This window comes from Barbus barbus (assembly GCF_936440315.1).
Source record: "Barbus barbus genome assembly, chromosome: 26".
In the NCBI taxonomy this organism is placed as follows: domain Eukaryota; kingdom Metazoa; phylum Chordata; class Actinopteri; order Cypriniformes; family Cyprinidae; genus Barbus; species Barbus barbus.
In genome coordinates, this window is record NC_136754.1 from 21,014,683 (window position 1) to 21,031,233 (window position 16,551).

The window sequence follows — 16,551 nt, forward strand, 5'->3', positions numbered from 1 at the left end:
AGTTTATTAAATCAACCATTATTTATCCCATTTGCTTTACACACACACACACACACACACACACATATATATATATATATATATATATATATATATATATATATATATTATACACAGTGCCTATAGAAAGTCTTCATACCCCTTCAATTTTTTCACATTTTGTTGCATTATGTTAAACTGCTTTAAATTACTTTTTTCCCCCATAACTCAACACCCCACTCACCATAATGACAAGGCAAAAACCGGATTTATCACAACTTTGCAAATTTATTAAAAAGGAAACACTGAAAAAAATGACATTGCATAAGTCTTCATACCCTTAGGTCAAAACTTAAAGCACTTTGGCAACAATTACAGCCTCATGTCTTTTTGGGTATGATGCAACAAGCTTTGCACATCTGCATTTGTTTTTGTTTTTGCTTTGTATTTTGTTTTTTCCATTCTTTTCTTTAGATCACCTCAAACTCTGTCAGGTTGGCTGGGGACCATCGGTTTCTGTCAGAAAATGCAACCCTTCTCTCAGAAAATTGTTGCAGTTGCAAATGTTTTGGTACTCATGTTTTTTTTGTTTTTTTTTTTTGCATTGGAACAACACAAAAAACTGGTACAATTCCACACAGAACCCAAAAATCCACTGGACAAAATTATTGGCACCCTTAATTTAATATTTGTTTGCACCCCCTTTGGAAAAAATAACTGAAATCAGTCGCTTCCTGTAACCATGACTGAGTTTCTTAAACCTCTCTACTGGAATTTTGGACCACTCTTCTTTTACAAACTGCTCCAGGTCATTCAGATGTGAAGGATGCCTTCTCCCAACTGCTGTTTTGAGATCTCTCCACAGGTGTTCTATGGGATTCAGATCTGGACTCATTGCTGGCCATTTCAGAACTCTCCAGCGCTTTGTTTGTAACCATTTCTGAGTGCTTTTTGAAGTGTGTTTCGGGTCATTGTCCTGCTGGAAGACCCATGACCTCTGGTGGAGACACAGCTTTGTGACACTGGCCACTACGTTGCACCCCAAAATTCTTTGGTAATCATCAGATTTCATGAAACCGTTCACGCAGTCAAGGCATCCAGTGCCAGAAGCAGCAAAGCAACCCCAAAACATCTTTGAACCTCCACCATGTTTGACTGTAGGGACTGCGTTCATTTCTTTGAAGGCCTCATTTCTTTTTCTGTAAACAGTGCCATGATGTCCTTTACCAAAAAGCTCTACTTTTGTCTCATCTGTCCACAGTACGTTCTCCCAGAAGGATTGTGGTTTTGTCACATAAGTTTTGGCAAACTTCAGTCTTGCTTTTTTATGACTTTTTGTCAGCAGTGGTGTCCTCCTGGGTCTTCTACTATAGCGTCCCTTTTCATTCAGATGGCGACGGATAGCACTGTTGTACTTTGTGTCTGCAGATCAGGTTGAATTTGTTTGGAAGTTAATCGGGGTTCTTCCGTCCACGTCCAAGGGGTTCGCTACAGTGCCATGGACTGTAAACCCTTTTGATTATATTGTGCACAGTGGACACTGGAACATTAAGATCTCTGGAGATGGAATTGTAGCCTTGAGATTGTACATGTTTTTCCACAATTTTTTCTCTCAAATCCACAGACAACTCTTTACACTTCTTTCTTTTCTCCATGCTCAGTGACTACGTTTACATGGACATCAATACTCCGATTTTAATACGATTAAGACAATACTATTAAGCATCTACCATGTAAACAAAGTTTTTTGATTACCTTAATCCGGCTAAAGTCATAATCGATGTGTAAACAAATCGAATTAAGACGTGGAGTATTCCTAATTTAATCGCATTATTGAAGTCCAGTACAGACATGTACACACCTTAATCAAACTATTACCGTCGTGTAGGACTTTTCGCCGCATTTTGCGTCAGGACGCACACACGGCAGTGGTCAACCGATTGACGGCAAATAAAAGAGCTTCAAGTAAAGTAAAGTAAGTAAAGTCGTGACGTATTGTCAAGTATGGTGACCCATACTCGAAATTGGTGCTCTGCGTTTAACCCATCCAAGTGCACACACACAGCAGTGAGTAGTGAACAAATGCACACACACACACACACCGTGAACACACACCCGGAGCAGTGGGCAGCCATGCTGCGGCGCCCGGGGAGCAATTGGGGGTTCGGTGCCTTGCTCAAGGGCACCTCAGTCATGGTATTGAGGGTGGAGAGAGCGCTGTACATTCACTCCCCCCACCTACAATACCTGCCGGCCGGGGACTCGAACCCGCAACCTTTCGATTACGAGTCCGACTCTCTAACCATTAGGCCACGACTTCCCCAACTTCAACGACTTCAACGCCGCCATCTTCTGTATGCACGTACAAATAATTAACTGCACTTGAAGCTTTCGTAATATTAAAAATGAAACACCCAAAACTGTGTATGGCATCATCACGAAGACAAACTATGTTTATAAGTGAAATTCTGGAGGGTACGTCGGATGGTGTCGTGTGATGACTTTGTAACAGACAAGCCGTTATAACGTAATAATGAATGCCATTAATCCATCTATGTACTATAACAGGTAAAACGGGAACATGAAAGGATTATTCTAAAAGCAACTCATGTAAACACCTTAATCATAATATTGTCTTATTCAGAATAAGGTAAATAATTAGATTACTGATGTCCATGTAAACGTAGTCAGTGTGACAGACAACACAAAGGTTGAGTCAACTTTTCTCTATTTTAACTGGTTGCAAGTGTGATTACTGTATTGCCCACACCTGTTACTTGCCACAGGTGTGTCTAAATACAAATTACAGGAGCATCACATGCTTGAAAAGCAATTATTTCTTACAGTTTTGACAAGGTGCCAATCATTTTGTCCAATCCATTTTTGAGTTCTGTGTGAAATTTTATCAAGTTTGACTTTCTTCTCTGTTTTTTTTGTGATGTTGCAGTGCAAACAAAAACAATAAGCACGTGAACACCAAAACATTTGCAACTGGAACAGTTTTCTGAGAGAAGTGTTGCATTTTCTGACAGAATTACAAGGGTGCCGATATTTTTGGCCATGACTGTGTATATAGAATGTCTCTAATAATAAATTTTAATGGCTGTAACTTGGCATGACCCCTCAAACATTTGTACATTGCAGACAACTGACCTGTATTAAAAAAGCCTCGCCTGGAACATCTGTTACCCATTCAGGGCATCACCTCATGCGAGCAGCCAGTGATATATGCAGACTTTTCCTCCAGATGTGTTCATCTGTCCTCTCTCTTTAGAGCTTCCTGTCTGTCTCCATAAATTCACACTCTCTCTGTTGGGTCTGCTATTCCTCAGCCATTGCTGTTCCCTCTCTGCTCCTGTCAGCAGGCACAAAATCAAGTGCAGGCATGAAGTCCACATGGACACCAGTAATCCATTAGTCCGGGCTGAGCATCTGAACGATCCCTCCTCTCAGCGTAATCTTTAGCATCAAAGTCATATGCCCCGATGAGCTCAGGTATAGACATACCGAGTCAGTGGTACTATTATCGGAGCCCCCTACAGTGATCATGTTTGAATTATGGTGTCAGTGTGCACTAAGCCATCTGTTGGTTGGCTGTGATAATTCAGTAGATGAACTTGCTGTTATTACAGGGCAGATGATCACTAGTAAGGGAACAGAACTGCAAAATACCCACAAAGGGATTCAAATTACCACTCTTGAGCTTTGCCAGCCCATCAGTTCTAACAACCCCTGGTAGCAAAGTCAGCTCTGGTTCTTGTGGGTCTCTGTTCAAAACGTCGGGTTACTATAGAAACAAAGCCTCTCTTGCTGAAGTGATGCTAGTTCAAATTTACCCCTGCGGCACTCTGTGGTATCAAGCTTCAAACAAGGTGCCTCAAAAGACTAAACAGATTTCTCTCTCTCCCCTTCTTCTCTTTGTCCTCTCATCTTTCCCCTGCAGTCCATTGATCCAGGCCAGCAGTTCACATGGGAGAACTCCAACTTGGAGGTCAACAAGCCAAAGAACCGTTATGCCAACGTTATTGCTTACGACCACTCGAGAGTTGTTCTCACCCCCGTGGACGGTAAAAGTCAAACAAATGTGTTGACCTTTAACATTTCATTATGGTGACAGATGTGTGTATGTTTAGGGGGAAGCATGCAGTTAGCACAAACAGTGGCATAAGAGGGGCACCAGTGAATTGTTGTCTCTCTCTCTATAGGTGTTCCAGGCAGCGACTACATCAATGCCAACTACATTGATGGTTACCGTAAGCAGAATGCCTACATTGCCACACAGGGCCCTCTGCCTGAGACTCTGAGCGACTTCTGGAGGATGGTTTGGGAGCAGAGAGCCAGTACCATCGTCATGATGACCAGACTGGAAGAGAAGTCCAGGGTGAGTACCAGGGGCATAGAAAAGTTAAGACACAGTATTAAGCATCAGCTAAGTTCAAAACTAGTACTAGTAGTTCATTACTAGTACTAGTACTTAGTAGCTTACTAGTAGTAAGTTCAAAACTAGTACAAAACTAATAGTTACTGTATGCAATTTAACTTTTACTTAGTAGTTCCCTCATTTTTAATCAATGTATTATTTTATTTTAATATAATATTCATTTTTATTTATAATATTTAATACTACTAAATATTGTATTGAAATCACATTATTGAATGAGTTATAATTCATATATGAATTAGAATATTTACTAAATTTGAAATGTTCATTCATATATGATGTATAGTATTTACTACATCATTTGAAATATTCATTGCAAAAAAATGTTCACACACTATATTCACAATAACTTAAAAAAAAATGAAAATCAAAAATATTTTTTTAAAAATCTATTTAAAAAAATCTTGATTCTGTTTTGTAGTCCTAGTTGTTGTTTTATTACACTACCATTCAGAACTTAGGTAAAGGTTTTTTGTTGGTTTTTTTAGATTTATTTTTGGCATTTTCACCTTTATTACGATAGGACAGATCAAAACTGACAGGAAGTGAAGTGGGAGAGAGGTACTGTAGGAAGATTCGAATGAAAGTCAGGATTCGAACTCGAGACGCCAGTAGTGCAATGGTGCCGTATGTCAGTGCACTGCCCACAAGGCTAGCCGTGCCAACTGGGTGTTTTTTTTTTAGTTTTTTTTTTAATTATTATTAAGTCATGAATAAGTTTGAAGTTTGAATAAAGCCATTTATGCTCACAGGCTAAAAATTCTGAGGGGGGAAAAAAGAGTAATATTACAATTATTAGTAGTAAAATATTATTACAATTTAAAATGTGTTTTCTGTTTTGATATACTGTAAAATGTAATTCTTCCCTGAGATGGCAGAGATGAATTTTCAACAGCCATTACTTGGGGTTCTTTGATGAACAACGGTTAGGAGAACAGCATTTACATGTAATGTAAGATTTTTTTTCATATTAAAGGCATCATTTTATGAAAGTCCCAGCCAAATAAAGGTATTAATTTCTTAAAGAAAAAAAAGAAGCGTTGATTTGATAGCGTAAGTACAGAGTACATAAAACTCTATTCTCTATGCCCTGAGGTTCCCTCCAAAATAGTAGTACAGTAGTAGAGTTCCTATCCAACCTCACAAAATATAGTAATAAAATAAAACACAAAATACCATTGCCATCCTTTTTGTTGGATGACAGTACAATGGCTCACAACTCTCTTTGTGCTATAAAACCATCCGTCTGTGCTTGGCACTAAAGGGACCTGCGTCTCTATGAGTCCAATCACTATGTGGGCTTTTAGTGTGCTGTTGTGCTGGGTGCAGCAACAGGCCAGTGGCACCTAGGGTTGGTGAGAGAGCGAGTCTGTCGACTAGTCTCCTGTTCAGCTCAAATGTCATATCTGACAGTAGATAACCTGTAATTCCTCCCCCTGGAGAATGCGTGCACTCAGGTTTTTGTTGATGGATGGGAGGTCAGATGGGAGCTAAAGGCTTGTAGAAAAAGAGACGTGTTGGCAGAACTAGCGTGGTAAATGAGTGAGTTTTGGCAAGGCAAGGCAGTGTACCTATAGAACATTGCTTCATAGGTAAAGGGCGTCCTCAAGCCCTGTGATGAAAACCTCCAGCAGAGACAGAACAACTGGCCTAGTTTCACTGCTAACAGGACCTACCATGAAGAAGAAATGAACGTCATTTGTAGTCTGTGTTTGCCTGGAGTATATTGAACGCTATACAAAACAAACCATTTAGAGAAATCTCTACTGCTCTTGTCTAATTTTAAATGATATTTGGATGCATTCTACTTTGTTGTTAATAGGGGTTGTCCTCAATTGAAAAATAAGCTTTGTCCTTGTGAATTATTGGGTGCAGGTGGCACACACCTTAGCCATAACTCCGTAATTCCAATACTATAATGAAATTAGTAAAATAATCACCATTCAAATTTGAACTATGTGTGTTTGTGTAAAGCTGTATAAATATAAGCCCTGGTAATAAGGACACTAAAAATAATTTATTTTTGTGCTGACAAAGTATAATTTTTAGCCGCCATTCCTCCTGTCTTCAGTGTCACATGATCCGTTAGAAATCATTCAAATATGCTGATTTGGTGCTTAAAAAAAAAAAAACATTTCTGACATTTTTGATTTTCAATGTTGTGCTAAGAGTTGTGTTTAATATTTCTGTTGTGTTTTAATATTTATTTTAAATTTAAGTGTCTGTAATTTCAGACAAGCATTCAGCATTTACTCCTGCACCATTTGACTGTTTCTCATTCTTGTCCTCTTAAACAGGTCAAGTGTGACCAGTACTGGCCCATTCGTGGCACAGAGACTTACGGAATGATCCAAGTGACCATGCTTGACGCTGTTGAGTTGGCAACTTACAGTGTGCGCACCTTTGCCCTTTACAAGGTAAAAAGTCGCTTGCCTTTTCCTCACATATAGTAAGTTTCCAAATTTTCAGCCTTTTAACCTCCTTTCTCCCACTTTGCTCAAACAGAATGGCTCTAGCGAGAAACGCGAGGTCAGGCAGTTCCAGTTCATGGCCTGGCCAGACCACGGAGTGCCTGAATACCCCACCCCCATCCTAGCCTTCCTGCGCAGGGTCAAAGCCTGCAACCCTCCTGATGCTGGACCCATGGTAGTTCACTGCAGGTTAGCGCCGGTCCCCCGTCTTTCATTTACTGCTGACCTTTTCACTTATAAAACTCTCATGTAAAGTGAACAGTTGTAGGTTTGCTTGGTGGAATTGGTAGAAAAGGTTAGGTTTCAAATGTTTTAAGGCTGTCAAGTGAAAACATTTTTAAATTTATTTAAAGTGAATATTAGATGGAATCATTTCCATGGAATATAATAGAAATATTTATATATGTAATTAATTTGTTCAGTATATGATTTTATTTATTTCAAAGTCTTATCAATTGGCACTCTTAGTATTAGAACCTAGTTTGTTTGTAGTGTAACCAGTTTGTCTATCTCAGTGCTGGAGTGGGCCGCACGGGCTGCTTCATAGTTATTGACGCCATGCTGGAGCGGATGAAACATGAGAAGACGGTAGACATTTATGGCCACGTCACATGCATGAGAGCCCAGAGGAACTACATGGTGCAGACAGAGGACCAGTACATCTTCATCCATGAGGCCTTGCTGGAGGCTGCCACCTGTGGAAACACAGAGGTCCCTGCCCGAAACCTCTACGCACACATCCAGAAGCTCACCCAGCCACCGTCGGGAGAGACCGTCACAGCCATGGAGCTGGAGTTTAAGGTGACTGCACATCAAACTGTGTTACTGGGCCTCATTCATTGAAACACGAGCAGAAACTGATGACACTGGGTTTTGATGCACTGTCATTATAATATTTTACAAGTTTGTTTGCTGTTTTATTTATTTATTTATTTTTGTAGCTGAGAGTTGATACACTGTTTACCTCCAGTTTAGCTTTGGGTAGAACACAGCGCTTGACAGTGTCACTTTTTAGCCAGCCGTCCAATCAGTGGAGGAGGGGCGGGACAAATACCACACCTACCAATCAACAATAGAGAAGTTAATATTACTGGTTACTGCATTTTTATATTCAGTAATATCCTTCAAAATTAGATACTAGTAATACGTTACTGCCGTGGATATTCCACTTCATAGCAACCAAATCGACAAGTCTATGGGAAAAAGGCTGTGAAGCGTTTTCAAGTGCCAGCAGCTGGCCGTCTTCAGAAGAGCACCTGTCATTTTTCAGGTGGCTAAAAAAGCTTTGGTGGACACATGTTATTGAATATTTATTGTTAGCCATATGGCCTATTAGTCTTTTTTGCATTTATGCAATATACTGCAGCCAAACTTGAGAAAGTAGACCAGAATGTTCCACTGCGTTCCTGGGCACGGAATTTGCGTAGCTGTAGTCATAGGCAGGGATTATGCTAATTGAATGAGCGTGCACGAGCGCCTTATTTACGAATGATTGGAATTCATTAACATACACGTTTAACTATCAAATCGGACGTTTACGAAGCGTTTGTGAATCCAGGGGAGAGTTTTCGGGAAGATCTGTTTTACGCGCAAATTACTCAGAATTGACTCTTATATTTACGAATGTTTCATGAATGAGGCTAGGGCTGGGCGATATGGGCCAAAATTCATATCTCTGTATTTTTTGGCCAAATTGCCATATACGGTATATATCTCGGTATTTTCGTTTTTGTATTTGTATTTTAAAAAATCTGTATTTAATATATATTTAATTTCACATACTGCCCAATATTGTCTAATAAAACAATAAATATTAAAGGCTATGAAAACAAAGTGAATGTTACCATGTGTAAGCCTATATATAATGTGCAAAAAAGGGTTAAAATCACATTTCATTCTAACATTGTAACATTGCAATCTAAAGAAAAAATGCTTTTTAAAGCAGAAGTTAAAATCAATTAACTAAAATTGAAAATAGCGTTAGGTATTTTGATTACCCCATTACGGTCACTTAACAGTTAGTGCTATCATAAAAATGCATTTATTTGTAGGGTTAAAATTCTACACGTCACATTTATTGTCCAACTACAAATATTTCAGCAAAATGTATATTTTTGTCAGAATTATTGTGCTCCTATTTCATTGAGCTCCGTTTGTTTGTTGCTCGTTCAATGAAGTCTGTGAAGTTTAGTGGAGAATCGCAAAGCAGAAAGCTCATGCACTTCTGACAGCAAAATGGAAATATTTCCATGACTTTCTAACATTTAGAGACGGAGTATATACCTGTGAAATGTAAGTTATGCTGAGGAAAACAGCACATTTCAAACAGCGTGAGTAGCGCCTGTCAGCAGCAGCTCATGCAGCCTATCTGTCAGAGCATCTGATGGGGCGAGCCGTTTAAACTATACGAAACGTTTTTTTTTAAAGCCCTTAATATAAAGCTCGTCACATGTTTAGAACAAATTGTATTGTGCACTTTCTCCGCAGTGGCTGAGTCTGTGTCCTCCGCTATATTTTTCAGATGCACTCGTATCAAACTACTGTATATCGATATAAACGGCCTCATACCGTATCGCTTATAAAGAATATATCGATATATCGTACAAACTCGATATACCGCCCAGCCCTAAATGAGGCCCATTGTCTTTAATGAAAACAACAACAACAACAAAATACCAGGTAGCTTCAGTAGCAGTAGCTTTTGTAACATTATCATTGTGGCCTTTTCCGTTTCAGAACGTGGCAAATAGCACTGCACACATGCTCAAATTTTGATTAGAATGCATATAATTAGTATTACTTTAGCATCACTGATATACTATTATTATACTATTATAACTATAATTTATTCATGCTTTAAATGCGTTTTTATTTTACATTTTGTTTTCATTTTGATTTTAGTTGAAGTTTTAGGAATTTTGTTGTTTTGTCATTTTTAGTAGTATTTTTTATGTCTGCATAATGTTTCGTAATTTTTGATAAATTAAAAGAAAATGAGAAATGCTGCCTTGGCCACTAGCTGAAATATGAAATAGAATTTAATTGAAATAATTAACATTTTATTTCAATTTGATTTCAAGTAACGAAAATGTTTTTTTTATTTTTTTTTTATGGTTTTCATTTTAATCACTGTAATATAACTATCATATAATGCACATGAAATGTGAATCAGAATCCAAAGCTTTGGGTACTTATAAATTGAACAGTCAGGATTTGTTCAGACTGACAAAAATTGGTACATGTAAACAAACCTAATGACTCAAACCCTTAGACCTCAAACCTAATAAATGTTTTATTGAAAATTCTTTACTGTTCCATCTGTTAATAGTGCTGTTGGGACATAAGTGAATGTTGGTAAAACTAGGATCCTCAACTCAGAGCGGATTCTAGAAGTAGAAACAGCATCTGGTGCAAAGACCGGAGTGGGTACCCAGTACAGACCAAGCTTGTAGTAGAGCCAACGGTCTCTATGCGCTCTCTGCTGATGTCCATCTGTGCTTTCTCTGCCCCGCTGCCAGTCACGCCCTCGCTTTCCCAGTCAGACCATTACGCCCGCACCCCTCTGTACTGCTGCACATCTCACCTTCAATTTACAATCACAACAGACACGCTTTTAATGTTGTTTTGTTCTATAGGACACCCCCTCATTTAAAAAAATATTCTGTTTCAGACCGTTTTCCACTATGTTTCTGCCAGCTTGCTTAAGCCCTCTGAACCCAACACTGTTTCCACAGAGACTCGCCAACTCCAAAGCCCACACCTCGCGATTCATCAGCGCCAACCTGCCCTGCAACAAATTCAAGAACCGGCTCGTCAATATCATGCCTTTTGAGTCCACACGGGTGTGCCTGCAGCCAATCCGAGGAGTGGAGGGGTCTGACTACATCAATGCCAGCTGCATCGATGGATACAGGTAGCTGCCCGTGCCAAACTGTTACAAAAACATGGAGGAGCATATTTGCTTTAATTCCCAAGGTTTAGATGCATATTTTTTTTCAAGCAGCTGCTATAAACATTTGTTAGAGCCATTCAAGATTCTGTCAGTTGTGGATCTAAAAAGAAAAAAACTGACTGCACACGCAGTTGCGTTGCATTATGAATGGCTCTCTCCAACACATTTCAATGAATTGTGAATCAGAGCTTGCTTGCTTCTGTCTTTCCTGGTACAAAAATAAATCCAGGGCCCAAAATTTAATAATTTTCACACTTACGTGCAAGTTAATTTGAGAACATGCACCATTCAATTTTTTCTTACAACCATGTATTTTGCATTATTTTTAATAACATTTTTTAAATATTTTATTTTAATATATAGAGAAAGAGAGAGATAATACAGTAACAAATAACAATATTTGCTCAGGTCACTTGCATCGACAAGGGTCAGATCATTGCTACAATTCGATTCGATTTCAACTATCTAATATATGCCATTCCTAATAGTTAAAGGGATAGTTCACGCAAAAATGAAAATTCTGCCATTAATTACTCACCCTCATGTTGTTCCAAACCCGTAAGGTCTTCATTCATCTTCAGAACACAAATTAAGATATTTTTGATGGAATCTGAGAGCTCTCTGACAGCAACAGCAACTGTAATGTTCCCAGGTCAAGAAACATAGTAAGGACATAGTAAAACAGTCCATGTGACATCAGTGGCTCAACAATACTTTTTGAGCGCAAAGAAAACAAAAATAACATAATTTATTCAACAATTATTCTCCCTTGAATTACGTCTTCAGCCATTTTGGAGAGTACCCAAGAATGTAATCTATGTAATCAGCGTTGTTTATGTTGGGGGCGGGGGAAAGCATTTCGCATGAATGTAATCTGCATCATCAGCGTTGTTTACACTTAGGGTAAAGCGTGCGTAAGCGTTGAGATACTCTCTATTGTGTATTTCTTGCCTACTTCTCGTTCCTCCTGTTCTGTCTTCTTCAGGCATCAAGACTCATTCTCATATGTGGTAAATGAGATGATCCATAACTCTCTTTTTTCTTCACTGCAATATTCCCCCTAAACAATGAGCAGCACAGTGTAGTCTGTCTGCACATTTTCAGCCTTCACATATTTTGTTGCCTTACTCTGTCTGACAGCTGTTTATTGAATTACAAAAGGAGGCGCTCTCAATGGGGTGAACGCTTGAGAAAATCAGAGAAGGAAAAGCGAGAGAGAAAAGGCCAGTCGTGTTTGCAGTAAAACGAAGCGTGGGCACGAAATGTCAGAGTCTGAAGAACATGTCTAGGGGCTTGGTGCATCAGCCCCTCTCGTTTGAATTAAAACTTAATGAGAGCTACTCTGGAGGAGCTCAACCTGTGCCAATGCGTAATTGACACCCGTCTTATTTCTAAAACCAGATGAGCTTCAAAAGCGATTCTTCGGTCACGTCTTCCTCTTTAGCTGAGCTTCTGGGTCCGTCCGCTCTGAGATTTGTTGTCTTGTCAAAAAGCAGCAATTAAGCCGCTTTTAAACAGCACGTTAATGCGATAAGCACAGAAACACGCTTGACCTTCTTACTAGTTTACAAAGAGCTTCGCCAGCCGAGCGGATACGTCATTAGAGCTGTTTTTGTGTCGGCCTTTATAACCGTTTTAGTGTTCGTGTTGCATTTTGTTTGATTGGGGGAAAATAACCTCCAAGGAAGAACTGCATGATTAATATAGAGGTAATTTGGCGCTATATTTGTGTGTGTGTGTGTGTGTGTGTTCTGGAATGAGTGGTCAAGGGAGGGATTGGGTCTCTCATTCTTCTTTGCTCTTCATTCTGGCTCGTCTCTCCCCATCTCTCCTCTTCTTCTCTGCCGTCTCTTTATTTGTCGGAACAAGGCCCTGAGCAGACTTTAATCTCCCAGTTCCATGTTATTGCCTCGCCTGCAGCACCTTCATTAGTTGCTAACCCGTGGCACTGTTTGTATGAGACAGTGATGTGTGTGCCATGTGCACACTGATTGCCCAAGCTGCTGTAGCAAAGAACACTGCTGCCACCCAGTGGCCATGTTAATAAGACAACCAAACTATGGGTTTATAGATTATAGATTATAATATATGGATTCATAATCGACTTGTCATTTTTAAGTGATTGTTTGGCAACTTTTTCCAGCCGCTAAATTAGACCTCCACCATTCCTTCAACAAAACGCCCTCTCTACAAAACCCCGTCCTCCAAAGATGTATCAGCAAACCTGAATGTGGAAGATGATTGATAGGCAGAGAGAGCATTTCTGATTGGCTAAAAAGGGTGATTGCTCCCCATTTTTTACTGTTTTGAGTTGTCACATGGACTTTTTCCCCAGAGGTGTGATGTTTTACAATACTAACTTTATTGATATGTGAGGTAGTAGGCCATATTATATGAAAATGGACATAGTATAAAGAAAAAAAGCTTAGATTCTTAGTAATATATAAATGTCAGTTGCAGCTATTAAGAGGGGAACTTACCAATATTCAACAAGAAAATAGATTAAACAAAATCTGTAATAATATATATATATATATATATATATATATATATATATATATGTGTGTGTGTGTGTGTGTGTGTATTCAATGAAAATTGTTGTCTTATAACTGCCTTGGCAAGTAACTGAAATAAAATAAGTTTAAATTTATAAATAAATTTACTATAATTACTAAAACTTGCAAAGAAACAAAAGTAAATAAAAATAATTACTTAATAAATAAGTTTAAAAGTAAAAGCAAATAGAAATATATATATATATATAAAATGAACACAAATTACAAAAGCATATTACAAAATTGTTAAAACTGAAACTAAAATTGAAATATTAACATTTAGTCATATATTTAGTCATAGCAGATTATCCAAAGCGACTTACAAATGAGGACAATAGAAGCAATCAAAACCCACAAAAGAGCAATTATGTGCATGTACCGTCTCTCCCTCTATGAACGTACACAATAAGAAGAAACAATCTAAAATGCTTTGAAACCTCATACTACTCAAAAATAAATGTGTGATATGGTGATTTAAATTATGTTTGCACTTTACTTCGACGAGCTGCTCCAGCGCGCACGCGCTTCAGATGAGCAACGCAATCAATTCAAGTTCTAAAGCCTCTTTTACACAAAAACACAGCGCGGCTTTCGCTTTCTCTCATTTTGGATGAGTTTTATACAGTCAAGGCGCTGTTCGTGTCATGGACTCGAGGCGGATGTTACCATACTAATCGCAAAGCGTGACAAAATGACTATTCACTAAAGTCAGCTCATCCAAAAATGTTAATTCTGTGTCCATTAACTCACTCTCATGTTGTTCTCGCACGTTCCCCAGCTTTTAAACGTTCGTGCGCTGTAAGGTGTGCATTATTATTATTTCCCATGTCAGATTTTATAGTTTCATTCATAGCCCGTGTGTGTTTTTTTTTTAAGTGCAAAAACGCATTCTCTGTGAATAGGCGCTTAGGACGCAGCTCACGTGCATGAAGCGCTCTATTTCCCTAAACAACCACAGGTCCGATTTTCTGACAGAACGAGAGCTTATTAAATCACGAACACGATTTTTTATTTTTGCTAATTATTATTTTTATTTTGGTTAGTTTTTCAGTTACTGTTGTTAGTTTCGTTTAGTTTTAGTTTTTCATTTATTTCGAAATTTTAATTTTATTTCAGTTTACGAAAATGTTACTTGACCAGTAGTTTTAGTCTTAGTTTCAGTTTTCGTTTACGAAAATAACCTTGCTACCAACCAATTCGTTTTTCTTACTATTAAGGCGCAGCTGTTTTCTAGCCATTGTCATGGTCATGTGATTGTTCTGGGTATATTTGCCTGTTTTGTATCAAGGTCTCAAAAGAGGTTTCTGTGTGTCCACAGACAGCAGAAGGCCTATATTGCCACTCAGGGCCCTCTAGCTGAGACCACTGAGGACTTCTGGAGAATGTTATGGGAGCACAATTCCACTATTGTAGTGATGCTGACCAAACTTAGAGAGATGGGACGGGTAAGAGCACCTTCCTCCCTTTAACTCACATCCTGGTGTTTTAAATCCTGGAGATTTACTCATACTTTTCCACATCCTGCAGGAGAAGTGTCATCAGTACTGGCCAGCTGAGCGCTCGGCCCGCTATCAGTACTTCGTGGTGGATCCCATGGCTGAATACAACATGCCCCAGTACATCCTGCGAGAGTTTAAAGTCACAGATGCCAGGGTACGTGCATCGATCACCTGCAGGAATCTGCCAGAGGAGGGTTATTTGTGTTTGTTTTTTCATATAAATGTCACTCAGGATGGTACTTGAGAGCACCGCTGGGTTGTGTGAGCAATGTGTTGCTGGCAGCGGATGTTTCACACCAACACGGCACTATCACATCCTGCAGCTTGCTTTGGACTTCAGAGCTTTCTGGCAGCTATAAATAGTACCAAGGTTATGAATAAGCTTGTAGCTAAATGGCGTACACACACGGTCATACAGTGAGCGTATGGACAGAGGCTCCCTGCTGCGGAGGCATCCAGCTGTTGTGTGCATATGTGAGAGTGAAACCAGCAGCCTAATAATCCGTTAATTCTTTATTCTCTTTAGGACGGTCAATCTAGAACCATTCGTCAGTTCCAGTTCACTGATTGGCCAGAGCAAGGAGTGCCAAAAACTGGCGAAGGATTCATTGATTTCATTGGCCAAGTTCATAAAACCAAGGAGCAGTTTGGGCAGGATGGACCAATCACTGTGCACTGCAGGTATGCTGATCTGAGATCTAAAAATCTGGATGTAAATGTGGACAGCAAAATATGTGAATGGATAATATACAGTCAGCTGATCAGCAAATGATCATCCTGAAGGTTTATTGAAGGTTTATTTTGTAATAATGACCAAATGACTGCACATTATCCCACTTATTACACCGCTACTTACCATAAACATTTTACATATTAAAAGTGGATGGATACATTTCATTCTTTCTTATTTAAAATATGTATTTTTTTTTTAATAATAAATGCACACTTTTTTTAATTGTATGAGTTATTGTAATTTAATAATCTGTAGAAACTTTTAATAAACAATTTTACGAATTTTAAAAAAAAAATTATATAAAACAAATTGTCAATGCGTAGTTATTCATTTCTATTATTATTTTTTTCAAATGTATTAAATGTACATATTTTTAAGTTGTAGAATTGTTCATATTTTAATGTTTAGTAAATAAAGTTTGCACAGTTTATTTTTTCAACTAGATTTAATTTAATTTCATTTCATTTCTATCACAGCCTCACAAACTCCAGACACCCAGATTTAGTGCATTACACTCAAGCCTTGCAGTATTACGTGTCACACAGACACCTTCACCCTTGTGTAACAGGTGTTAAGATAACTGATGCTGTTGTTTTTCAGTGCTGGAGTGGGAAGAACTGGTGTTTTCATCACTCTCAGTATTGTCCTGGAGAGGATGAGATATGAGGGTGTGGTCGATCTGTTCCAGACGGTTAAGACTCTGCGCACACAAAGGCCTGCCATGGTGCAGACAGAGGTACTGTCCTACTGTCCATAAATTGCAATACCACTTGTTCAATATGCGGTTAAAGCTGCTGATTTAGACTTAGAAGACTTAGAATTACTGATTACTAATTAGTAGTTATCCAACAGCTTCCACGTTTTCTGATTGTTGTTTGTAGAGCCGTTGGGGAACAGAAACAAAAAAAAGTGTTATTTCTC

The 16,551-nt window shown here is 38.7% G+C and overlaps 1 protein-coding gene across 2 annotated transcripts in view; it reads left to right on the forward strand.

Moving 5' to 3' along the window:
* The window catches only part of LOC306846615 (receptor-type tyrosine-protein phosphatase F), a 125,258-nt gene that overhangs the window by 106,878 nt on the left and 1,829 nt on the right, over positions 1-16,551 (forward strand). For both annotated transcript variants that reach the window (XM_079380097.1, XM_079380098.1), the window contains 10 exons: positions 3,923-4,046; positions 4,185-4,360; positions 6,718-6,837; positions 6,926-7,080; positions 7,407-7,692; positions 10,626-10,804; positions 14,717-14,843; positions 14,926-15,051; positions 15,424-15,578; positions 16,231-16,366. In XM_079380097.1, the coding sequence (XP_079236223.1) occupies positions 3,923-4,046; positions 4,185-4,360; positions 6,718-6,837; positions 6,926-7,080; positions 7,407-7,692; positions 10,626-10,804; positions 14,717-14,843; positions 14,926-15,051; positions 15,424-15,578; positions 16,231-16,366 (1,584 nt within the window). The remainder of the gene's footprint in view (positions 1-3,922; positions 4,047-4,184; positions 4,361-6,717; positions 6,838-6,925; positions 7,081-7,406; positions 7,693-10,625; positions 10,805-14,716; positions 14,844-14,925; positions 15,052-15,423; positions 15,579-16,230; positions 16,367-16,551) is intronic.